This window comes from Cyprinodon tularosa, unplaced genomic scaffold (genome assembly GCF_016077235.1).
Source record: "Cyprinodon tularosa strain WSP-4 unplaced genomic scaffold, ASM1607723v1 ctg314, whole genome shotgun sequence".
Taxonomy (NCBI): Eukaryota; Metazoa; Chordata; class Actinopteri; order Cyprinodontiformes; family Cyprinodontidae; genus Cyprinodon; species Cyprinodon tularosa.
Genome location: NW_024039024.1, coordinates 1225678 through 1252944, shown reverse-complemented (window position 1 = coordinate 1252944; position 27267 = coordinate 1225678). Strand labels below are relative to the sequence as shown.

Genomic DNA, 27267 nt, shown 5'->3' with positions numbered 1-27267 from the left:
CTGCTCCAGACACATAAGCCCTTTTTTAACACATAAAATAAATTAAGAGGATCAAATATGTGTGTGGGAACCTTCTAAGTTATTAGTTTATCCAGATGCAAATAGATTTTATATTAAATCTTGACCTACTGTCAGGTCCTATTTGGTCCAGTCATATTGGTTCTGTATGAACACTGAACTGATAGGATTTGTAACAAAAAAAAATATTTTTCTGCTGCCTGATAGTTTTTTTTGTTGCCAGATTTCCTTCTTGGTGTAGCTGGGATTAGATCCCTTGTCCTCCCAATACATTTAAAGGTTTAATCCTCTACTCAGCAGAGCGACTGGTGGATCAGTTTGCTGCATCAATTAATCTGTGATCAACATCATGTTTCTTTTTTTTTTTTTTTTAAAGAAAGCTGCAGTTGTACATGTATTTAACTTAAACCTGGCTTAACAGACCCAGTATTGTTGCACCTGGCTTGGCATTTGTGAAGCAGATAAAACCAGGATGTGCTGCTCCCTCTGGCTTTATATATATTGTCTTGCATTTCTTAATTCTGCTTTTGAGAAACAGTCCTCTGGTGATCATTCTGAATCCCAATACTGAAACATATCCCCCTATTTACAGTCCTGCTAATGCCCCGGCCAGCAGTCTTCAACTCAAATCCTGGAGTGCTGCTGTCCTGCCTGTTTTAGATGTACCCCATTGCCCTACACACCTGAATGAATTTTCTAAACCACTGATTTATATATAGCTCTGATGATGAGCTCATCTTGTAGTCAGGTGTACTTAAGCAGAGAAGCATCTAAAAGTTGCAGCACGCCGGGCCTTCGAAGACTGGATTTGGCCCCCAATGGTCTAAGCCTCTGTTGCAGCGCTGCCGTTGGTGTGCGGCTTGAAACCGTTTGTTTCGCTGGCCTTGAGAGCCTGCATCTCCTGAGTGGCAGGTTGGCCAACTCTAGCCTTATATTCCCTCAGCAGGTTCCTGCGGTGGAAAAATAGATAACCTGGCAGCAAGAAGCCAGTGAACGAGACGATGAGCAGGCCCAAGTTGATCTGAAACACAGAAGGAGGACAGACTAAGCTGATAGCAAAACCAGGCATCTGAAATAGAGAGCTGTAGTAATATTTATGGGAAATCTGAATCTTTATAAAATGTGCATAATTACAATCAGCAAAACAACCTGGAATGCTTGCATGTATCTTTTTCAATTATCGCCATCAGAAATGATCATCAATAAGCAGAGATGGCAAAAGTACTCACTTTCCGTACTTGAGTAAAAGTACAGATACTTGTGTTAAAAAATACTCTGGTAAAAGTGGAAGTACTGATTAAACTTCTTTACTCAAGTAAAAGTAACAAAGTACAGGCTTGTAAATTTACTTAAAGTATAAAAGTAAAAGTAGAAACCACTTTTTTCCTGCAGTTGTCTACATTTTAAATGGATGTCTGCCAATAGGACTAGATCTCCGTTGTGTTCATTTTCAATCATCTCGTCGTCCATACTACTATGCTAACGCCACCGCCACCAAGCTGCAATGATTTGCCGCGAATGAATACGCCGAATCTGTCGATTCATCTTGTAGTGGTGCGTCAAATGCAACGTAAATTCCCAACCAATTAGATTGAATTTGGTATTGATGACATGAAAAATAATAACGGTAACTCCCTTGAAATAATTCAAAACTAAAGTAATGAGCCAATTTTTTAAAATGTAAGGAGTAGAAAGTACAGATATTTGTGTAAAAATGTAAGGAGTAGAAGTAAAAAGTCGCCATATAAATAAGTAGTAAAGTAAAGAAAAAATATCAGAAAAATCTACTTGAGTACAGTAACGAAGTATTTGTACTTCGTTACTTCCCATCTCTGTCAATAAGTAATAACTAACAATATCTTATAGGATTATCGCATCTGTATGTTAAAATGTTTTTGAACATCCCAGAAAGTGCAATATTATAGGTCAGGCTTCTTTTTCTGTCACTTTAGTGAAATGAGGTCTAGCAGATAGACAGGAGCAGAGCTGTTCGAATTTGGATGAGGAAACTGGATATGCTTGTACAACTTGGACAATGATGAACAAAACAGGATATTTTATTCAGAAAGAAAGTTTTATTCAAGTTTTTGATGTTAATTGATTCTTTTCTCTTATATTACTTGGCAGGCTCAGCATGAATGAACCTGAACTGAGAGCAAACAACCATCCATTAAAAAACTTACAGAGAGTCTAATTCTCTTTCCAAAGCAGTCATACCGTACGGCTGGATAAAGGGACCGTAAATGTCATCATTTTCAGCTCCTTCCCCCTATACAGCAAGCCTTTGAGGAAACACCCCCTTCCACTAATTGTAACATCTTCTGATTTTTATCTTCTACTTTAGAAAATTAGTGCAAACAAATGCAAAGATCTGCTAGATCCAAAGGAGGGAAATGGCTGACACACTGAGAGCTGGTGTCGTGCAGAGTCCAGAAGTTTCTCTGCTTCAACACCTGACCTAAACAATTAGATATTTGGCAAAGCTCTTTTGAGTTTAACTAGATCCTAAGGAGCCGTTTTAGCAATTTGATTTGGTTGTGTAGAGCCAGAGACGCATCTAACACTTTTGCCTTGATATAGGGGTGTTAAACAACCATTTATTGTTGGGATTCCCCAACTTTTTGATGTTTTCCTGGTCCAACACCTTAATGAATTCAATGGCTAATTACTGGGCCTCTGCAGAGCTTAAAGACATGCTGTCTATGGATGTAGGGTGCGTTGGAGAGCAGATCTCTAATTTCCAGTTAATATTATGTTGATATTATTTAATTTTTTTTTTTACATTTTGTTCGTTCAAATTACTGCATCCTTAAATAATATTGACTCATAATAATTTGGAAATTCAATGCAGCATTTCACCATCTAAGGATTGTTTTATTTATGGTGTAGAAAATAAATAACAAAAACAAACAAAAAAAGCTTTATTTCAATGTTCTTATGATCAGGAAAATGTGAAGTTATCAGAAGCTGCTGTAAAATGTTGCTTTCACTCAGCTGATTAGGCTTAAAAAATGTGAGCTTCATTAATATTTCAGAAATAATAAGAAAAGGCTTGTTAATTAGCGTTTTTTTTTTTGTTCTTTACGTGTAATCCTGTGAGATAAGTGTGCATGCTTGGCAAGTAATGGAGCATTTCCTCACCGAGTAAGCGTTCCCATGTAGATGCGTGACCATGACGATGAAGAGCGGCTGCTGTAGCAGAGCCACCACGGCGCTGATCATAGACTGGAGGCCTGTCAGTGTTCCAAAGTGGTTGGAGGGATAGCTGTTGAAGAACAATACCATAGTTTAGACGCTTCATAATGTTGCCATAAGCTCCAAAATCATCAGGATAATAACATGAATGGAAAGTCGATGAGCTGATTATGTTTTTATATCAACTCTTTCGTCTTGATGCAAAACTAATATTAAAAGATGGTAGTTGCAACCAGTGACAGCCTCTTTTACACATATCTGCTACGCACGTCATCTTGCTGTAGGAATTTTGACTTGCTCTGGTTTTCCTGCCACATCTGGTTGCTTTTATCACATTGTAAAGCTCTATTTTACTCTGGTGTTTATTTGGTGTTAGAAAATAACTCCAAATGAGTCAGAAAAGGGTCTGCTTGGACTTAAATACTGCATGGTTAATACTGCTGTGACTTTTACTGAACAAAGATCAAATATGCCACTGTGGTTTAGATAGGAATCCTGTCAAACTTTCCATGCCCAAGGACATGTGGGTCTTACACTGCAGCATAGAGGCCGCCGCAACAGGAGTGGATGAATCCTCGGACCATAGTGTGGAGGATGAACGTTAAGATCTAAGACAGGAAATAGAAAGGTTAGAAGCATCCATTCTAATGATGTTTCAATGTTAGTGTGTGATGCAGTACGTTACCTGTAAGGGCAGGTTATCTATGAGGTTACAGATTCCAAAGAAGATCAGCAGGAGGTTTGTGAAGGTGAACGCTCTCATGGCGTTGGTTACCTTCTGGATCTTACGGTCTCTTCTGGGGCTAATGGAGACACAGGAGGTGTTTTCTTTAACCTGCATTACGCTCATGATAGGAAATGAGCATACAGAGCGGTCTGTAATCTGTTATACTGGAAGTACCTCTGGACTATGCCTGTCAAGGGACACGTCTCCTCCTGACACTCCTTCATCTTCCAGTCCATGATATAACCAATCAGAGGACACGTCACCAGGCACAGCAGCTGCAGCGTGCCGAAGATGGATGAGTAGAAACTCACTGAAAGATTAACAAGAAAACATAGGAGTGAGAAGGAAACTCAGGTGCATTCCGAAAGTTTTCCGGCCATAATCTAACAAAGCTCACCAGTTTCTTCTGCCTCGCGTACAACATTATCAGGTGCTAAAATAAAAAGAATAACAATATTTAAAACAGGATCTAAACAGTAGTAAAGAAAGTGTCTGATAGGGCTTGGACACTAACGGTGTTGTCCCCCACGGGTGACCATGAACTCCAGCATCTTATTCATTGCTCCCATGAAGAAGATGATCCTCAGCTGAGTCATCCCCATGGTGATCAAGCTCCAGAGGAAGATGGGGGAGAAGACGGAGCGTCGGAAAGGAACAGTGTCTAAGAGAGGAGAGGGGATTCTTTTTTAGCTTTAGGGATGGTGTAAAGACAGAGCAGTGCTGATAATGAACCACGGGTTTCAGAATTTGCAGAGAGTGTAATGTATATCAGCTTAACTATCCATGAGTCATATTAAAAAGAAAAATGTTGGTATTGGTTCTGTACTACAAACTGCACCGAGTTCTACAACACAACAAAAAGTAATACTTCTTAGAATGTTATACATTAATAACATTATAAGCAAAATATTTAACTTAACCAATTTCTGTTGTTTAAAAGGTTCATCCAAAATTAAACAGAAAAATTAGAAGCTATTTAATTTTTAATATAAATTATTCAGTTTAAGCCAAAAAAAAAAAAAGGTCTTCTTTAAGAGTTACTGACTTGGATCCAGTCTATGATCGTCTTAGTGATTACAGATCACTAAGCCGGATTTTACATATATTGACATATATTGGGATGTAATTTACATTACATTGATGATGGTACAATTGCTGACAAAAAATAAATACAATCATTTTTCAATAACATGAAAATTTTAGATAAAAAGTAATCTTCTTATATTATGATTCATTTGGTGACCCCATTGTGGGGTCCCGGCCCCTACTTTCAGTACCCCCACTCTAACTCACTTGTTGCAGCATCGGGTCCATTTGGAAGCTTCTCTTTGGAGTGTTGAATATCTCCATTTTTCTGGCTCAGTCTCTCCCCTACAGCTGTTTGCTCAGATGAAGGAACCTCTGGCATTGACAGGATCTTACTGTTGAGTAAAAACGTTAGATAAAATAAGAGTGTTACATTTTAAATGCAGCTTTTCTTTTTTACTAAAATCACAGATAATCCATTCAGCAGGCAGGTGCATGTTACACTGACCTGTAGTCGACCTCATCTGGGGTTGGGAAACCCTCTGAGGGCCAGTTAAAAAAGCAGTTAAAAAACACAAGGCCGGCAAGTCCCGCCCACATCCACATGATTATATGGAAATCTACGCCTTCATCATAGATCAGCTGTAAAGAGGAGAAAGGATGGATGTAAACTTTAAAGGCTTATTGACTTAAATAGCATGTGCAGACTGAACTGAACTGATACATCCAAAGAGACACATTATAATCTCCTAATCTAATCTTTATCAATATTCTAAAATAAAATAAAAGACTGTTTTGAATAGAATTTGAAACTCAAAGATCATCAAAAACCATCCAGACCACATTAAGACGAATACACACTAATCGGTGTGTTGGTCTTAAGAAAAAATATTGTCTCATTAAAATAACGTTATAAAGAAATCAGAGGCAGTTGAACAGAATTTCTTTCATTTAAAAAGTTCACACATAAAAAGACTCAACCTTAAATCCTCTGTCTTTACAGTAAAATACAAAATACTTAAATTCACACCCTATACATGGTATTGTTTTCTACAGTAGGGACATTAGGAAGTTAGAAAAGATGAAAGAAAGACAACAAGGACAAAAAGAAAGGCGACAAAAAGAACTGACGACAATGGTGGGTGAAAAGAAAGACAGAAAATTGAATAGTAGAATGTTTGTATATATATATATATATATATATATAAAATCTCACACTTTTCCGAACATTTCCAGATTGTATATAGGAACACTGACAAAATCTTTTGCTCAGGACTAATGCACGGACGCACATACAGCCACAAGTTTACTTTCAACCTACCTACTCAGGACTGCAGCAGGAAGGCATAACACAGAGGGGAAAAAAAGCTCACTCAGGCAGGCGCTCGGAGAGCATTCACACAGAAAGGCCTCTGTTGACCAGCAGGTATGAGCTTCAGCTGCAGAAACTCAAAGCTGCACTCACTGGTTAACATTTAAACTTTACCTTGACGCCGGGGAAGGTGACAGCAGAGGAAGCGTAGGAGCCAATCATCAGTGACATGATGGTGGAGCTCAGAGAACCAAACATGTTGGGAAGCTGTAAACACACACAAAACACACAAAAAAAACATTTACTATTATTATCATTATACTTTTAATCTTCCCTTTATTTAAGGTGTTGATTTACCACCTTGCAGTGCATAAGCTTCACCACCAGGGGGCAGAGCCCACTTTATTTCAGTTTTAGGAATCAGGATGGGAGAAAACTTCCATTAAATGCTCCCCAAACATTCTGAACATAAAGTTCCCTCAGTCTGCAGACGGATTAAAAACATTACTTTCTAGTTTCAGGGATGAACAAAGCTTCCACACAAATTCTAGCTTTTTCATGTTCCTGTTTGAAAGATTTGAGATTAAAATCCTGATGACCTTTCATAGTAGTTTCGAATCAATGTACACGGCTGCTTGGAACTTTGCAAACCCTACATGGTGGCAGGCACCAACAAACCATATATGAGGCCGGCTGATTAACAGCAGTAAGAAGATTAGAACATATAACAATCCATTGTGCTGGCACCACACTAAGTGTCCTTTGATTGCAGGTTTAAATGGGTCAGTCATTATTATAAAATCACATGTGAGGGATTGCACTTGTTCTCCATGACGGACTCACTATTTTCCCTAAGCAAACGGACCAACCTTCTGCCGCTGTCACCTAATCCCTCGGCTGGGTCAGAGTTCACAGAGCCATGTCAGTGACCCGTTGTTGCTGCACCCTGATCTCACTGTAACACATCCATGAGACATTGATAAGTTTAGAGCTGAAGTCATACCGCAGCCTTTATTTGGGGGAGAAAAGAGGCCAGAGCAACAGGTGCATTAACTTAAAGCTACCTGCAGTCATGCTTTTTTAATACACAGCCAGCTGCTATGAAGCAATGCTATATAAAATACCAGAACTTTAGATTGGAGTTGCACTTTTAAGCTGATATAATACAGTCCAAGAAAAATTATTCTGATAATTCAGATTTCCGTTGTAGCTTGAACCCATATAATCCTCTATGACCCACAGTTAGTATATACAAAGCAGCTTATCTCATCTAAAGAAAATAAATTCTGCCAATTTAGCCTTGCAGAGGGAGGAAAATATCCTGTTTGATACACACCCAGACTCTCCTAAAACATAACCTCCTTGGCGGAGGTAATAACATCCAAAGCATTGAATGATCAGTGGGGCAATGTTTGATCTATTACTTGAAAATGAAATGTGATATAAATTTTTAAAAAAGCAAGAGAGCTAAATTTAATTCATCAGAGAATTCAAGAGACATAGGAGGAGCTGCAGAGATCCATTTCCCAGGTGAGATAAATCTGTTGACAGGACGATTATTATGCGCTCAACACCGGTCTTTATGGAGAACAGCAAGAAAAAGGCTGTCTTTGAAAGGATGCAACAAGGAGTCCTACCTGCACTTTGCCTGGTGTGATACACAGAAAACATGTGGAAGAATTTTATGCTACCAGAAAAAACCCCACCAATTTTCTACAGTGAAGCATGATGCTGGCAGCATCATTTTGCTGGGAAGCTAGCAGAACTCAAAAGAGGGAGCTACATATACAGGGGAGGTAGATAAACAAAAGACAAAATAAATAAAATATTGTTTGCTTTTTTTTTAGATATATATCAATACTTGCTGATGCTTCTGCAAGTATAAGAACATAAGACTAGGGCTGCAACTACTGATTATATTGCAAATCGATTAAACAGTGGATTTTTTTTTTTTGATTAATCGAATAATGATCAGATAGCAAAAGCTTCCTTAAAAGATTACTTTTCGCTAAATTAAACCAGGTGAAGCTAAAACTAGGGAGAGCATACTGACAGACCAAAATGTTTATCTTAAATGCAAAATGTTTACATATACATATATTTTTTACAATCTTAGTATAATTACTACTTTAAGTGGGTCGCTCCGTCAGCTAAAGGGATGTTTTAGAGTCTCTACACTAAATCAGTTTACGATTATTTCAATAATTGATTAATCCGATTAATTGTTTCAGCCCTACATAAGACCCTTTGATTTAGTGAACAGAGTAGAAAGTCTGCAGAAGAAAAACCCTGTCCATGTTTATTCCAGGTCCCCACTTTTAGGCAGGAAGCTGAGCCTTCCAGGAAAAGACTTCCAGGAACCTCAGAGTCGAAATTTCTCAAGCTTTCTTTGGAGCTTCTGTACGAGGGCGTCAAGCATGTGTTTCTGTGAACGTTGACGTTTGATTTTCCATGTCTGTGTAAAAGCTGCATTGAGATCGCAACATAGTGACAGTTAACGGCCGGCGCGCTGTAATGTGTGTCTGTGCTGCACCAAGGGAGCCGGAGGTCGCCAGGAAAAGTGAAAAAAAAAAGTGGGGGGGGGGGGCAGTGAGCCTGACTGTCTGAGGAAGGGGAAAAAACCTCTTGAAGAACACTCTTCATCATTTAGGATTTCTGAGAATCGAGGGGCTGTTAGATGTGTGGAGCTGGACTCTTCTGACCACAGAGCATCAAGGAATGTATGAGAAAGAGACAAACAGAGGAGTTTCTATCTCACAAGAAAGTTAAAGCAATATTAGCGACACCCTTGGCCTCCCATTCACAGAAATGGGCTGCTGTTCCACTTTTCTGCTTTTTTATCAGTAGAAACGTCTTTCCCTGCAGCTGAAGCTCCAAGTCTTTTGGGTAGTTCTCTACCAGCGTTGCACATAAATGTTTCCTAACAGAATCCATTGCTAACAGGTTACTGAATGGAACAAGGCAATGGTTAACACGGGTTATTGGGTCACTCGTTTGTCACCACCGATCGGTTCAGGCTCTCCTCTGGCTGTGCTCGCTCAGCTGGGCTCTGCAAGGTCTTGGCAGCCAACACCAGCTGTAATTAGGACTTTAATCACCCAGAATGCGCCAAATGAAAGACTAATGAGTTCAAGGATATATTTCAGCTCCAACCAGGCGGAAGAACAGTAGATTACATGCAGAGAATTTGGCAGGAGATGGTGCAACAGTCGGAGAACAGGGGTAGAGGTTATATAAAAAGGTGAAAAGTTAGTGGGAGTAAGATTTCTTTAGGATTGACTGATTCCTCACTCAACCACAGCTGCACCTTCTCAGCAGGAAACACTAAACCACCGCTGAGTGGTACCACCACCATAATCCCCCCCCACCCCTTTACGCCCTCAGTAACCCTTCACAGATTGGCCAAACTGTCACAACCAGCTGCACTGGACTTAAATAAATGTTTAGATGTGGATCAAAGCTTTGGAAGTTTCCCTAAATTTTGACCCAGAGTAACACTGTCTCAGCCAGTCGTAGCTCCCTGCAGAGATCCAGCAGCAACTTTAGCTTTTGAGGACTTTAAAAGGGGGGCGGGGGGGGCTGATGTGATGGAGGCAGCTTCTAATCAGTGATGAAAGGTATATCTAACAAGCAGGACTATTTTTACATGTTCCTGGCTGGAACATTGGACTAAACAAAGGAAGAAACTTGCTGCCAGTCAGCTATGCGTTCCTGGAAAAGGTGAATGCCACAAGTGGGTGTGGCACACAAGGTAGCAAGGCCACATGAATTATCCTTAATAGATGTGTGAACATTTTTTTTTTTACTTTGTTTATTATTGCATTTTTAGCTAATGAGTTTAACAAATATGAATCAGTTTTCTGTTTATTTTATATTTTTTTCTGTTCAGCAATCCCCACTAAAATAATAATAAAAAAAAACATAACAATAAAAACATGCTTCTATTAATCCCTACATTTTTCTGTTTCCGTTTGACTCCAGTCAGCATGACATCTCTTGATTCTATTTTTGACCCACTACTCTCTGGTCTGTTTTTTCGTTCATATCTGAGTGTCATTATCCCTTTACTCTGTCGAAGGACAAGAATGACATCAGCTCGGAGGACACTGATAAATCCATTCAGACATGTTGAACCAAAGGTCAGACAGGGAAAACCAACGGTCCCATAGGAAACCCTAACATTACTGCAGGTCTGATGTTAAATGTGTGCGTGTGATTGGTGGAACAGAATGATCAGCATGTAAAATGTCTGAGGGGTCAAACTAGGACAGGGTTTGTTCTTTAATGTGATGTTATGCCTTATACAGAAATATGAGGATTTGAAAAAATACATCTTTTTAGTTGATGATGAAGTATTTTACCTAATTCAGCTTTGACTAAATCTAATTTGAGATTTTTGCAAAATATTTTAGGCCATTTCTAAAACTCAAAATAATTATGTCCAAGTTTCCTCGAATGCTTTCCTACATCACTGGCAGTTTGAACATAAAAAACAAACAAAAAATAAAAACAGGGGTATGTTGTAACACGCTGCTGCATGGAAAGTTGATTGCAACCTGCAAGAATCTTTTCATTTTCCTAAAAAAGACAGACTACATGCATAACCATTGTTTGAGTTTACGTTAAAAAAAAACAACAACATATCCTGAATGTACGACCACAAAGTGCAGAGATAGAAGGCAACATTAACCTTTTTCCAGTATTAAATCTTTAAGAAAAGTAGAGCGTTTTGTTGATCCTGTCATTTGTTGACGTGCTTTCTTGTTAAGATACTGAACCTTTATTTCCTGCTGTAGTCAAACTATATTTTAATACCAGAGAGGCTGCAGTAAGCCTGGTCCTGTTCACATATAGATGTTATTTAAAAAGTATTTAAACCAATAAACTAGGTCTAATATAATGCTAGATAGAAAGTCCCCTAATGCACCTGTAACTCAAGGCTGAAAAGTGACTAACTTGAAATTGCTTTCGTTGATTTAACCCATTTAAGTCGACTTTAGTTAGTAATTAAAGCAAAACAAGCTCTCTAAGCTTAAAATAAAGTGTATTTGAGTTTCCCTTCAGAAAAACTGCCATGTCAGCTGTTTCTAGTATAAACTCTGCTTATTTAACTGAAGCAGCTGTTATTTTCACATCACCACATTGCGGACATCAAATAAAGGCTGTAGAATAACGTTATCTGCCCCTTTAAGAGTGAGCCTTCACCATCCAAACATCTGTGAAGGTGATGTGCAAATATAACAGTGCATATATCATGTCTGTTTGGTCAAGTGGTCAAGAACATCTGCAAAATGTGTAGCATCCATGTTATGGATCAGAACAGAATATAACAACGGGGGGGGGGGGGGGGGGGGGGCGTCAGACAACAGAGCAAACACATGACTTAAAGCGCCCTTGGGTATTTTAGGTAGAGGTAAGTGGGCCGAGCTTTAAGGGAGGGTGTGTGGGCAGATAAAGGCTGTCATTGGTCTAAGGAAGCATGACTGCTTTTCCATCTATGAGAGGTCACATGCTGCTCTGTACCCACAAACAAAATAACTCTAAACACTGGCCAGGAAAACAGAGACAGCTGTAAACATATAACGCATTTAATGATGTTGGTAGCAGCTGACACATCGCTCTTCATATACCATCCTTGTGCTAGCGTGTAACAACAGCACGTCAAGTCAGAGCGCGCTCAGCACTTGAGTAATGCTGACTTGAGGAGCTGCCAAAAACAAAAACTCCCCCAATCATTTCTATCAGGTACGAATTGCATCAGATCTTTACTTAAATACAACTTACACAACTGGTGTCAATGAGAAAGAAAATTTATATAACTCTTATGCCGACCTAAATGTTTGTTATTCAAAATAACTGTTTGAATTATTTACCCTTTATAAGCATTTGTCAGATGACAAATTTTTAATTAGGACAAAAGTTGGGATCAAAATTAGTATTTTTGTTCTTTTTTAATAAATCTACAATTACAAGTAAACTGAAATGGATGTAGTTATAAAGAGGCTAATATAAAAGTTAAGTTGTTTTCGTGTTTTTTAAGTGTATTTTTTAATCCTGTTATGTTTTCTTTAAGGTAAAAAAAATAACAGAGGATGTTTTTTAGATCCAGTTAACATTGCTGCATGTGCATTGTTACAGAGCTCAGCATTACTACACTACCACCGCTGTGCTTTACTGAAAGCCTTCACTGTTATTTCTCCAGAGGCGTGTGAGAATATAAAAGTGAAGGCCTCTGGGCTGTGCAGACACTTTACCGAAGTGTGATATAGGTCACAAGTCAAGCGTTTATCTTTTAAATGAACTGACTAAATGAAAATGACAAAAACCTTATATTTGAAAAAAAAAAAGATAGATCTAATATTTCACTGTGCTCCATCGCACCATTCCTGAGAAAATTTCTGCACTGTTGTTTGTAAAATCCTTTTGTCGACAGATGTTGAGGTTGAACTTGTTCAATATTTTTCTTTAATCTTTCTGTTTTGGTTTTATCATTAGATGACATTTATGTCTCATATCTCTCTTTTTTCATTCTCCCGAATGCTCGCACTGGACTATAGTATACCTACCATCAGAAAGCAACAGGAAGCTGAAGATGCCAACTTCAAAATCAAACCTGGGAACTTATTGTTCCAGATTCATATTAGGAGTCAAAGATACCCAACTAGTTGGATGTACCAGGCTGTGATTTGGCAGATACAGAGGCTTTACTAAACAATTAAAGGAAGTAATCTCTATATCTGGGAACCCATCATAACACTTCCATCTCCATGCTTCCCTCTGTAATAACTAGGCAGCTTGAGGAGGCTCTAAGGAAACTTATAAAGTAAACAACTTTTTTAATTTCAGAAGACAAAAAAAGCTGTTTGTGACTCATTTTTTTAAAGATGGCCTCAGCATTTTAGCTCATCGGCTTTACTTTTGGTATCACTACTGCAGAAACATTCCCACCAGTCTTTCTGTTTCTCCCTTCCTGCTGACATTACTTTCTGTTCCTCTGCTATTCTTTTCCACATTGGGTTGTGATCCAGAAAAACTATAAATATAAAAACAGTTGTTTTCAAATACTTAGATATTACAACTATGTTCAAGCTGTTCTGGCCTTAAAGGCTTTTCTGATTTCGCAAGCAGTGAAGTGGGATCTGAATAGTTTTTCCTATTTTTTAAAATGTGTTGTACAGTAAGGATTTGCTTTCAGATATATTCTGGTATCTGACTGTGTTTTGTTTTTGTTGTCTTGTTCAGTGTTTTTGCTGTTGTGCATCTCACCGTGATGGAGGTGAAGGTCAGGCAGATGCCTCCAAAGCCATTCAGCGAGAGAGCTAAGAAGATGAGCCCTGAGAGCACTGCAGAGATAAGACACACAAAAATATTATATTTATTCTTAATAAATAACTCAAAAAGTTCAGAAGTGATCATATTCAAAAGAGTAAAAAACAGCAGCATTACCAGGAGGCTGATATGATGAAAGAAGGATGTAATATGAGTTGTAACATTGCATATATAATTTAAGAGTAAAAAGGAAAAATAAAATAAAAAAAAGAACTAATAATAGAACATTGCATTTCTGATCATGGATTTGATGACAGGAAAAAACAGAGAGTTCAATTTTTATATTTAAGGAAGTAGTGCAATACAAGATATAATTAGACGGGTGTGCAGGTGGCAGTGTTGTGCCTGAACGCGTTCATTGAACGAAAGTTCATGAACTCGTTCATATTTTGGGCAAACGTGAACTGAACGTACTGTATTACTGCCTGATGAACGTTATTGTGAACTCGTTCATTCTGGTGTCCGTGAACCGCACGCTCTCTCAGTTCAACTCCGTTCAATAGGTTGCCAGATTTCTATAGAGCCTTCCAGGCGAAACCCCGGCTAAATCACACCGTAAACAGGCCTTAATATGTAGCGGGGAAAAACACCCAATCTGGCAACACCAGCTACCAGTGTCGTAGCCTACAGCTGCGTGCGTCATCAAAACATAATTCAGCGTGGAAGCCACAGCAGCATGGAGACGACCGTGGATGCGAAAAAGCAGCAGTATGATCACTTAAAACACTTTTATGACCAGGTGGTCGGTGAGGATGATGGCAACAATCTTACATTTCTCTGCAAACTTTGCCCGCCGGCTTTCAGTAAAAAAATCTGCACTTCAGTAACCTTAAATTCCTACCTCAGCCTGGTCCCTCAGTTTGTGTTAGTAAAATGTTCTTGAGGGTTTTACTATTCATGTAACTTGTTTGTTAAACCTGCCTGGTATAAATTTCCAGGATTCCTTTTTAGTATTCACTGAAATGAAATTTCAAATGGAAAAAAAATATTAAAATAATAAAAAAAACATTTGCACCTTAAATACTACTTTCCTGTTTTTCTTTTAATAATTCCTCATAAAAAAGACCTGATGTTCCTGATGTTTTTGAGAATATACTGTAGGGGTGAAAGCTGCAGCTACTAGTGTGAAGTGAATTTACAGCAACAAAGCGTTAAAGCAGCAATGGGGAAATGCTGTCCCCTCAATGCTAATGTAAACCCTGGTTGGATAAGGATTCAAAACTGGATATGAAGATGAAATCTGACGCACAGTTTCAGTGTTACAACTGATAAAATAATTGCTGTCTGTGGTTCTACAGTAGGCTATGGTGTAATTGAGCAATATATGAAAAAAAAAAAAAAAGAACTGAACTAGTTCACTTTTTGGAACTGTGAACTTAGTTCAAAATTTTGAATTATGAACTATGAACTGAACTAGTTCATTTTAAAATGTGTGAACTGAACTTTGAACTAGTTCACGTAGAAAGAGAACTTTCCTAACACTGGCAGGTGGCGCAGTGGTTTGCGTGCACAACCCATGTACAGAGGCCTTATTTTTTCACGAGGCCGACCCAGTTTCGAATCCGACCTGTGGTCCTTTGCTGCATCCCCCCCCTCTCATATCCCCTTTCCTGTCAGCCTACTGTTAAAAAAAAATAAAATAAGCCACTAGGGCTTTACCAAGTAAAAAAAAAAAGAGATATAATTAGACTTTTTGACCCATTATGTTCTGCATTATTATAAAAGACAGTTGTTCTTTTATTACCTACCAATAAAGAGGCCTACTGTATATGATTGGTGGATTGATGTTCAGTTGCCTGTTTAAGCAAAATGTAACTTTTAAACTGTAATTTAATTTTCTTAAAAAGGAGGAAATAAGAAAACACATATTGCATCTAAGACCACCACAGCAGTTTTTACCATTATTATTGTCTCCACAAGGTTTTTTAATATCAAGCAGCCCTATTGAAATCCTGTTTTGTTTACTCACCATTAGGGTTGTATGCAGAAGCAGCCATGATGATGCAGGACAGACCAAACAAGGAACTGCAATGAAACATTGAGAGAAGGGGTAAACATTACAAAAAAGAAACATGTAGATACTCTATGACATTAAGAAAGGATCCCCTGCTAATAATTGAGACGTAATCCTACTGCAATTAATGAATAATCCTGTCAACGCAGGACTTTCTCACACACCCATTAAAAGATGATGTGCTCTTGGACCATTTCAACCATTTACACAAAGCCTTCATAAACAACAGAGTGCATGTGTTCACATGGTTGTGAAAAGGCTATACTTGCATTAAAATCTCAAAGAACAATCTCAACAGATTGCTCCAAAATCCGACATAAATACCCCCAAACCAGACCCCAGTAATCTTTTTTCATGCCTGTTTAAAGAGGTTCAGAGAGCAAATGGCAATTTCAACATCATCTAGAGGCTATAATGCTTAGACTGACTGTAGTAAAGTTTGAATACCATGTGTACAAACAAAAACTCCACCCATTTTGACTCATTTTACATTCCTTCCTTTGAAGGAATGCTGTCCATCAAGCTCATTTTCTCATATCTGCTTCAGTGGGAACGTGATTATGGAGGTGAAAAACCATTTGACTAAAAAGGTCAAAAAGTCAGAGAGAATAATAAATCCACATTGGGAAAAGGAAATCATTCTGTTGCACCTGTTTTACATCTGTGCAATACTGCCCGTAAGGAGGGGAGTGGGGACCTCGTTGTTAGGGCATAGAGCTTGGAATCCTGAGGTTTTGAGTTTGAGCCCCACTCCCACAGACCACCACTCGGGTCTCTGAGCAAGACCCTTAACCCCACACTGCTCCCCGGGTGCCCCATGATGGCAGCCCACTGCTCCCCAAGGGGATGGGTTAAATGCAGAGGTACATTTCTCCATTGTGAGATCAATTAAGTTAAATTATTATTATTAAGGAGAGGTAATAATGACAGTAAGTAATGTTTATCTGCATATCTGACTGTTTGTTGAAATAATTGAAAACTTTATCAGCCTATGTGCTTAAAATGAGTGACCCTGGTCCCTATATTCAGCAGTTAGCTAATCCAGGTCTCTCCTTTAGACACTGGTGCTTCAGGGCTAGTGAGGATGGATTTACCTGCCAGCCAGCCGAATGGGACGGGGGCCAAACTTGTCCATTAGGATGCCTAAAGGAAGGGTTGTGGCACTGAGCAGAAAGGAGCCAATGGTGAATCCAAGATTCAGCATCTCCTCCTGTTCCACGCAGATCAGCCAGTCTGCTGCATGTCCATCAGTGGCATTACCCATATGCACGACCACTGAGTCGTTTCCTGTAGAATAAAGTGTGACACCTAAGCAATTGTTGTTGTTGTTGTTTGGTTGTTGGTTTTTTTGTTGTTGTTGGAAAGGGGTTAGAGTTTAGTTATTTCAGCGAGACAAAACTATTCTCATTTTACCCGAGCACAAGTGAGAGTAGAAGCCCTCCCTCTTCAGCATGATGAGCAGGGAGCCCCAGCCTAACAGCACGGCCGAACAAAGAAGGTTTTCGATCACAGCTGTTACGGCCATCCACCAGCGCCGCCTGTAGGCCTGAACGAGAGAAGGCGCCATGGCTGATGTTCTGTAATGGAAAAAATGAAGAGGGAATGGGAAACTGTTATACAGTGTATGCATTTAGTGCAAAGCTTATAAGCAGAGGTACAGTACAGCAATATCTCTCCTTTTTCACAGATTTCATGACTTTATCCTCCAATGGTTGTATAGCAGGGTTGGCCAAATATGCAGGAATATTCATGTATTGCGTAAAAGTAAATGTACCAGCAGCTGACTTAACTCATCACATTGTGATGCAAACTGCAGGTGAATTTAACAAAATACACTTTTACCTTTCAAGGACAACGTTATACTGGAGAGTGCAAAGCTGTCTGTTGTGCTCCTAAGTTTTAAATCAGCCAAATAAAAAACACGGCAGAAATGAAATAAAACCCATTTATAGCAGAAGCTTTTAAAACTGTAGCACAGGTTTTAGACCTGCAACAGAATACAATAACTGTTACCCATCTTTGTCCAGATAGTTACTGTTCTACTTCCTTAATGAGGCAAAAATAGATAAATTAGCCACCAGCTGCACGATCTAGAAATGAGCAAGTCCTTAAACAGTTTTTTTCCTGGAACTGAAATCTCGATTACGGTGCAAATTGTAGTTGACAATAGAGATTGATTAATTGATTAAATTAAGTGTGTTTACTATTACTTTGAATAGGTAAGTAAGATTTTTTCCCTATGAAATTAGTATTTTTACTCTTAAAAAAGATAAATTAGATAACATGCACTTAAAATAAGACAATGCAATTGTTTTTCTGCAATTGTCTTTCTGAAAATCTTCTTTTTCCATTGGCAAAGTGTCTCAGCACCTCAATTCAAAAATAAAGGCACTTATTTAAAGAAAAAAAAATGACTTATTTAAACTTCAATTTTCTGCAGTGTGCTTTTATTTCTATCCACCTAATCCACCATTAAAAAATCTATCCTGGTCCTCAGGAGCCAATGACTTGCATGTTTTAGGTGTTTCCCCGTCTCCAGACTGCTGATTTAAACATATAGTTGATTAACAGGCCTTTGCTGCCCTTAACGGTAGCTGACTGGGGAATCAGATGGTTTGATTTGCAGGACAGTGGCTCTTAAAGACCCTTTTCTCATGTATGTTTTCTTTAGAATAAATAATTTAAGCTGGTGTAAAAAAAGAAAACAAGCTCACATGATATCTACTGGTTATTTTCTCCAACTTTCTCCCAAGACCAGTATTTAAAATGTCCCTGAGAGAGTTTCATCTCAACCACAAGCTTTCTGTAGCAAACAATGTCCGTGCTCTTGATTGTTGACGAATCTCCTTAGGTATATTTTCAACAGTTTCTAGCTTTTAAACATTGACTACATGTTAGGATATTATTTGAATCACGAATTTGTTAAGTTTTTGATTTGAAATAAAGTTAAAAATCCTTTAGCTAGTCCCCTTCTGTAAATGTCCGTTGATTATTTACTATGCCACAGCTCGACACTGCAATGACTCGCAATTCTGGAAAGTTGTTAGAGTTAATAGTCTTTGAACTAGCATTTATTTAGATATAACTCAAAAAGAATCCCAGGCTAACTTGTGTAAACAAAATCTTTATTTGCTGACAAATGCCTTATTAATGCTAACCTTTAGCATTGCATCCTAAATCCTTTGGTGCAAATTTCAACTCTTCTTTGATTAGAAATCAGCAAAAAATGTAAAAATCTAAACCACTTTCTAATGATCATTTATCACAGAAGTTGTTTTTATTCCATTTGAACCAGCAATTCACCCAAAGTTGAAATTAAAGGTATTTATACTATTTCCTTTCTGAGAATGGGAGCATTTTCTCTCTCTCAATTTGCCTTCTACTTGGATTCAAACGGTGTCATTGTTTTGTAAATGGATCCTTTGCCATGCATTATGCACAGTAATTCCGCCAAAGTACTGAAACAGCAGTTATACTCAATTCATATGGATGAGAAGCAACAAACACTTAATTGTATTGCATGTTTCCGTTGGAAGCAGCACCAGTTTCAGTTGAATGAGCCTTTTAGTTGACAGTTTTTACCTGGTTTTATCTGACTGGGATAAAACTGCTTCATTGCTTTTACGTAATTGCTCCCATGTTCAAACAGATAGGCCTGAACTGCCAAAACAAACAGAGAAAAGCCAGTCGTGACCACCTCCACAGAACAGACACATGACACACCCCCAGAACAGGTCACTTTAACCGTCGTTAGTGAAGGTGGAACAAATCCGATAACGCTCATCTGGAAAATGTCTAAATAAAACACAGTGAGCCAAAAATAACCAACCATGTGAACAAAAAGAAAAGGGGTGAGCTAGGCAGCGGGGGGGCTACAGTCAGGACGTCAAACAGGAAACAACTTTTAATGAGGACATCTCTTCTTGGACAAACTGTGAACACTCTAAAGGGACAGATCTGTCTCTGCATGTACCAGTGAGGCATGTGTATAATTCGATTACGCATGGCCCAGTGAGCAGCCTTTGTGCTGAGGAGAGACTTTAAAAAGGAGGATTTCCCTGAAACTGACACCCCGTGATCAAAACCTCTAGCATACATCCAACTCCCCCCGTACTCAACATGGTGTCGAATGACCCAGACAGTGGTGAGACAAGGGTGTCTATGAAGAAGAAATAGCACCATATGAAAGTATAATCGAATATAGTAATCCTTTAAAAGCATGCATCCAAAGGTGCATAATCTGTTAAAGTTCTTTTAGAAACCTATATCAAAGTATGTAATCTTTTTTTTTTTTTTTATAATAATTTAAGGGAATTGAAAAGTTATTAGTAAGGTCTTAGCACAGAAAGCAGATGAGGAACGGAAAAGAGGAAGAAGGTAGGAACTGTGAGGTAGTTCCCTATTTGAGGTAATACCCAATAGGTTCGGAGATCCAAGGACCCAGGGTGGTAAGCTGTGCCATAGCTCCACAGGAATGAGAGGAGGGAGGAGCTGAGCATAGATGTGGCAACGACAATGGAAGTAACAGAGCGAAACCATTCTCATTCACTGACTCATGTAAATCCACAAATGAGCCTGGTAATAAACTAAGACAGTGAGAATGACTCTGAGTGGGACATCGAGCAGTCAGAATCAAAATACACCTGAACTTCACTGGTTTTATGGAGTCTGAAGGCATCTAGTCTGTTTTGTAACCTGTATTGTTTTTGTTTTTTTTACACTATCCCATCTTTTTACCTTCAAAATGAATCCTGCTCATCATATTATATATTTAAACAGACATCTATCCTAAACAATCCTTAATTTATTGCACCAGTAATGCCACTGGTGGCGACTACATCTCTTTTAGTAAAACGCCATATTCTTAAGGAGGCAGACAAATACAACCAGGTAAAACAACAACATGGCTGTGTGGCATTCACACACAAAACCCACAGATTTTTCTCTCATGCTTAGTTTTTATCTCTTTTTAGTTTATACCTCTGATCTAATCTCTCTTCCTCTCTTCCCAATAGTTTCATCCAGCTGATGACATTCTGGAGATGGACGTCAGCAGAACTGCAGCCAAAACCTTAACCTTAAAGTTCTCCTGTCCAGATCAAACACTTGGTCTTGTCTTTCAGTGGCAACTCTGTTCCTTTTTTGGTCATAACTATTGGCTGTGGCTAACTGTGTGTCGTCTTTTTCCATCTTCCAGACTTGAGTTGTGGCTCAGAGCTCATCTTCTAGATAAAGCTAATAGGGGTGCCGCTACTGCCACAAACCTTTTACTTTTCCCTCACATAGAAAGTAATCTTGGACCAGTGTTTTTATGCTCCGTTAGTCTGTCTGCTCTGTCTCCTCAAACCCGTCAATGTTGGTCGAAGTCTGTTCACACTGAGCCTGGTTCTGCTGGACGTTTCATTCTGTTCTGAGTTTTCCTCTCCCCTGTCCCTAAATGCAATGAGCAATTGCTGCAAAGTCAGCTATGCAATGCAAGCGGCTGTCCAGTGTCGCTACTTTCTCACACAGGAGCACAGAACTACATTCATTCTACTGGGATTACTTAGCTAGAAACGCTTAACCAGCCTGTCTGTGTTGTCTGATTGGATAGACTCTGTAAGGTGACATGATGATGATGAGGCACTAGGGCTGCAACTAACAATCATTTTGCAAATCGATTAATCTGCTGATTATTTTTTTCAATTAATCGATTAATAATTGGATAGCAAAAGGTTCTAAACTAAAATTTTTCCACTAACGGTGTCCTGGATGGAGCATATTGATGGGTGGAAAAGATTTTTATCTTAAATACAAAATATTTACTTTTTTTTTTTCAATTTAGGAATGATTGCTGGTCAAAGTGGCTTGTTCTGTGAGCTAAAGGCATATTTTAGAGTCTCTACACTCTAGATAATGATTAATTTGTTACTAAATTAATTGATTAAATAAATCACTTCAATAATCGATCAATCACAATTAATTGTTTCAGCCCTATGTGCCACTATATAAATTAACTGATTTGAGTTTAATAATGCAAAATTTACTGTTTCTGTGAAAGTTTCCATTGTTCTTTAAGGTCTGAGCTACCATCTGTTATTGATGGATTCTGTTTATTTTAATATTATTTTAACCGGGATATGCAACAAAAGTCTTTTTTAAGACTAAATGAATAACAGTTTATGCACTGAACTTGTGAAGCTTTTTTCAAGTCATGTCGACCAATCAAAGCAACTTTAAACTCAAGAGCTGCATGTACAGTTGGTATGGAATGAGATGGTTGGTACCTGAGATAAAGAGCCTTGCCTAAATGCAGTCAATATTTATCAAGGCAAGAAGCTGGAATTGAATTCATATTTTCCAATTGTGAGACTACCCATGAAACTTCTTATAGCATGTTCTCTATCCTCAAAGCAACATTTAGTCTAACTAAACTATTAAATGATGTAAAAAAAAAAAAAAAAAAAAAAAAAAAAAAAAAATTAAGACATACTCTTTAAAAATCACTCTGAAAATCCTTGTCACCGCTTGGCCCTTTTTAGTGATACAAGTGCAACCTAATATCTGGAAAGCAATCTATATGAACTTCTGAACTGATGTATGCAACTAATTTTTTTTACCTGAAACGAATGAGTTATAAAGAGACCAAAACTGACAAAGAACGACATTGTGAAGGCATGATCTGCACGCCTTCACAATGTTCCTATGGAGTGCATGTTACAACTGACTGCTACAGTTTGAGGTAATCCACCATAATATGATTAGAAATGTCCTCCGTTAACCTCTCTAGCAGTTCCCAAATCAGTAATATGCTTTATAAAAATGCTCATGAGAAAAACAATTAGGTGGTCCTAATCGTTTGTTATCACCAACATCAGAAAGTCCTTGAAAACAACATGTGATGTGTAAACAGCACAAGACCTGGCATGAAAACTGCAGCAGACTTTTTTATATTTGATCTTAGAAGAAATTATTATGTTTGTTAAATGCAAACAAATATTAGTTAAAGACAAAATATACTATGCTTCAGCAGCAAATAAAACCACTGTCTCCATAACCATGCACTGTGTCTTTTTTCATTTTAATATAAGCAGAAAAAACATTACAGAAGCTGCTAACAACAGCGAAAAACTGAACTCTCTGCTTAGGACTTTCATATTTTAATACAGGTCTTCAAATCCAACATAGTTTAGTTTTGAGATTATTTTTATATTCCTTCATCTTATAAATACTTAAGAGAAACTTTAGGGCTGCACACTCCTTAGAAATATTACAGTTTATATGTAGAACGACAGGAGTAGAGCCAATATAAACAACGTTGACAAATTAAAGGCTCCTTTCTTGGCCTGGATTTGTACAAAAATATCACAAGGTAAACGCTGCAACTCAGCGCACACAAAGAGAACAAGTCCTCTGAAGACAATAACCAGGAGCCGTGGCTCTAAGGTATCAGAGTAACCGTGTGTGTTTGGCTGTGGTATCAAGTGCCCAGGCTCAGGTTATAGGAGCAGGTGGACTTTTATGAGACACACAGCACAACTGAGCAATGTGTCTGCTGCTCTTCTGAAGCTTTTCCATCCTGTTTATTGATCTTTGACATAATGCCAGCATCTGCTGACTTGCAAAAGTGTTCCTTGTCCCTTAGTTTTTTAAATAGTTGTATCATGTTCCACAGAAGAAACTAACATAGATAACACAACAGTGTCATGATCTTGGCACTGATGACTGGCCCGATTACTTAACTTCATTCACCTGCCTAACTTTGCCCAGTTCTCATTACTGTTCATCTGATCCGCCTGTTCCAGCCTCTATTTAATTAACCTTCAAGCAATCATTAATGCCAGATTATTTGAGGCCTTTGAAGAGAGTTCTCTAGCGTATCTAAATGTGTCTGATTGCCTGATCCTGACCCGTTCTGCCTTTGGACCTCTGAGCCTGCCTGTTACCGTTCTGATCAGTTTGCCTGACTTGTATTCGGACTCCTGCTTGATTTCTGGCTGTGTACCGAACCTGGAACTGCTTCCTGAGTTCGTCCTGGATTTCCCTTCGGTACCTCTTCAGATCTCTGATCTCCTGGCTCTGACTCCCAAGCATGTCCTTGATACCTTTGGCTTCACCCTCTAGATTCTCCTGCATTCCTTCATCTGCTCGGTTCTGATGTCCTACCTGTCCTCCAACCTCTGGGACTTCAGTATCCGGGACTCTCGGAGCGGAGCTCACCTCATCTTGATGGCAGCCAACCGGCTGGAACCAACTTCATCCTCTGGGCATGGACTGAACTTCAAGACCAGAAGTTCCTGCCTTAAGACGCCAACGCTGTTCTCTACAGTTCTGTCTTATATAAACCTTTTGTGAAACCGAACTGTCTCTCTGCCTCGAAAACGCTGTCCTTTTGTTCTGAGCCTGACACGAAGTAGTGAATTTATATAATGAAAATAATGTGATTTCAACACATTTTTTGTTATACAAATCTAGAACATTTGGTGTATGTTTGTAACCATCTTTTTTCCAATGCCCCCCAAAAAATCCAGAGCAGGGGAAGTCTTCTTGGGAAATAGGGCTTCAAACTGTATACATATAGAAGCTCTCAGAAGGCCTTACAGGTTCGCTAGAGAAGATAATAAAACAGCATTACATATCCAAAGGACCAATCAAGACCTGGCTGTCAACCTACAATGAGGGGTCGGAGGAGGAGAGCATCCTTTGGAGAAGTAATAGCAAGAGTCCCCTGGTACCTCTGGAAGGGTTACAGATGGCAGAATACAGATTGTTACTACTCTCCACAAATCCAGACTTTTAGAAAGTTGTGTTTAAAGTTTGCAACTAATCTTTTGGGCTTCACATATAACCAGGGGTACTATGAAATAAACAAAGCAGTCGCCTCGGTCAGAGTGGCCCCAGTCAAAGTCCAGACCAAAATCAAATTGAGAATCTGTGGCAAGATGTGGGAATTCATATTCACCAATTATTCACTGAGCTGCTAATACTTCCCATCAAAAAATGAATAAAAGTTTAAGGCCATTTAGAGACATACGCCAGAGGTTCCTGTTATAATGGCAGTGGAGGGTAGTTCAACATAAAAAAAAAAAAATGATGGGGGGGCAGCAAACAAATGCATGCCAAATGTCACACATTATTATTTCTAAAAAAAGAAATAAAACCCAGCTAAGAAAAAAAAATATATTTTTTTTGTTTGACAAAAGTTTAAGCGGTGTGACTAAACCTGCTGCACTCCTCTGTATTTAGAAAACACAGAGGGCCTTTGTGTTGTGATAGTGTTGAGGAGTCAACACAACAAATACTTACCAATAAGTAAAACAAGAAAGCAGTATGTTCTTAGTGTTGGTAGCTAGTTGTGACTCCTAACACAACACTGCGAAGCGTGTTGGTTGGGCGTGTAGGGAGAGTAGGAAGCACACTGTGAGGAGCACCATATTTGGAAGCTGTTTCCTGAAATACCTGGGCTCCAGAATGATGCAATATTGCCAATGTTTTAGTCCATCCAAGCTGCAGAATCAATTGGGACACATGCTCGGTCTGTTTATATATATAAATGACAGAATGTGCTTATGTTGGCCATGACTGTTTGATTCATCTTGCTCCCAGCTTTTTTTCCCTTTTTTTTAACCGCCTCTCTTCCCACTCACATCCAATGCTCCTTTTTTCCATGCTGGGTAATAATCCTGACCTCGACACTCCGTGTTTGTTATTCTCTGCCGGACATAAAGAAGCTCAGGACAAACTCTTTATCCTCCCAAGTTTCCAAGAAAATAAACCAAAGGCTGCAGAACGACCCTCAGTCACCGCCTTGCCGGGCGGGCAGCTGTTTCTCTGCGGGTGTGACCTCAGCCTGGGTCCGGTTACTGACTCCCGGGGGCGGCCCGTGCAGGAGCGACAATGCTGCGTTCACTTGCTCAACGAAAAGTCGTAATTATCCGTTTAAAACAAGCAAAAGGAACCAAACAATTAGTAAGATCTTTAGGTATTAGTTACACACATATCCTACATAAAATGCACACATATTGATATTTATGAAAACTTTAGTATTTTTGACTATCAATAAACAAGGTATAAAAAAAAGACTATGTTTCGGTTTCATACTTTTGAGCTAAAAGATGAACCAACAGTGCCTAATTAATATTTTAAAAATACTATGCAATTGTTTTATGTATGTCGACAATTTGTGACAATATAAAACATCTTCAAAGTTTTATGCAGGCACACCATGTCCAGTGAGTGTTTGCAGTATTTTTTGTCTGTTTTGTCCAAATGTAATATTGAAAGGGAACAGATAATTAAACCAGATCTGTTTAACTTGCTGCAGGACACACAACCTGTGATACAAACTTTACATAATTTATTCCTTTCTAACTTACATTTCCTAAACAAACAAGCTTGTAACCACTTTATTTATTTATTTTTGTTGTTGTTGCACTTAAGATTATAAACATATCACATGAAAAAACTTGTAATTTAATTTCTCTTTTAAGGGATAAATACATACTGGCCACTCATTAATATCTGCCTGCAAAAATTGTTTATTGAACTTATTAAACCAAATAACTCTCATTTTGAAAATAATTAAAATAACATCTTGTTAATGCGGTTAGGAGACATTTTCCTGCCGCTGACAAAACTACGCATGCTCAGTAGGTATGATGAACAGCACCCCTTTATCGTTTATTAGCTATTTGAAAAATAATTATTAACATTTTAAACAAAACCAATAACTATAATAGTAGAACAAAAATCATATGCATAAAGCATTTAACTTCACAATTAAATGAATCTGAATCTACGTTTTGGTAAATTCTAATTTTCGAGGAGGGCAGTGAAGTCATCGCGGATCTTTATCCTTAAAAGACAAAAACCATTCACTCAAAAAGGTGATCAAAGTTACAAATACGGTGAGATCGGATCTTGGAAGTTGTGATATGCATTTTTTTCATCATTAGTCAGCCTGCTATAGTTGTTCTAAGGAAGATCCACCCAGGTAGATTACTGAAACAATGCTTTACTACAATAAGGAAGGAATGAGGAACCCAGTTCAAGCATGGCAGGCTCTCACTCTCATTTCCGACGCATTCATTACCACCATTTCAGCTCTATTCATAGAGATAAAATGTTGATTTCCCAACTTCCTCGTATGTATTTTAGCTTTGTGCTTTTTTTTTTTTTTTCGCGGGTTTCTGAAGATGCGCCAGTTTGAGGAGACCTAAAATGATTGAGCGCCTGTTTTAGTTAAATGCCACGTGTCTTTGACCGGTTCTTCCAGCTGCCCCTCACCACACATCTACACTGTTATAAACAATAACACACATATACAACATAAAAACCCTGATAATTTTAAATGAAAAACATTATGTACTTACTGCAGTTGTGTGTCTTCTCAGAGGAAATAAAATCTTCAGACCATGCGTTAAGTTACCTTAAGGGGAAAAGGCTACTAATTAAAACTAAATCAAGTTCAACAGGAAGGTATGTTATTTAAACTTCTAATCCTGAACCCATGAGTTGTAAATTTTCCCCTCTTTCTTTCTTCTTGAGATTTAACTTTCTTTCAGAGACATTTCACTGCTTCTGGCTGCCTTCATTAGATCAACCTCCTGCTCTCCTATTTGACTTCCAGTTCCCTCCCTCTTTCTACAGTTTACTAATGGGTGGAGA

At 38.5% G+C, this 27267-nt stretch overlaps 1 protein-coding gene across 1 annotated transcript; it reads right to left on the bottom strand.

Moving 5' to 3' along the window:
• Positions 1-234: 234 nt before the first annotated feature.
• On the bottom strand, positions 235-27267 carry slc43a1a (solute carrier family 43 member 1a). Its single transcript, XM_038292589.1, has 15 exons — positions 26973-27267; positions 17035-17198; positions 16716-16908; positions 15577-15632; positions 13545-13621; positions 6453-6545; positions 5475-5608; positions 5234-5361; positions 4455-4601; positions 4338-4373; positions 4115-4250; positions 3899-4016; positions 3748-3821; positions 3160-3283; positions 235-1039 (listed from the first exon to the last, which is right to left on the bottom strand). The coding sequence occupies exons 2-15, from the start codon at positions 17186-17188 to the stop codon at positions 842-844; spliced, it is 1668 nt and encodes a 555-aa protein (XP_038148517.1). The 5' UTR covers positions 17189-17198; positions 26973-27267; the 3' UTR covers positions 235-841.

Coding starts and splice junctions, on each gene's coding strand:
- slc43a1a (XM_038292589.1), bottom strand. CDS start 17,188: ATGGCGCCTTCTCTCGTTCAGGCCTACAGGCGGCGCTGGTGGATGGCC. Junction 16,909..17,034: donor CTACTCTCACTTGTGCTCGG/GTAAAATGAGAA, acceptor TTTATTCTACAG/GAAACGACTCAGTGGTCGTG. Junction 15,633..16,715: donor CCCATTCGGCTGGCTGGCAG/GTAAATCCATCC, acceptor GTTTCATTGCAG/TTCCTTGTTTGGTCTGTCCT.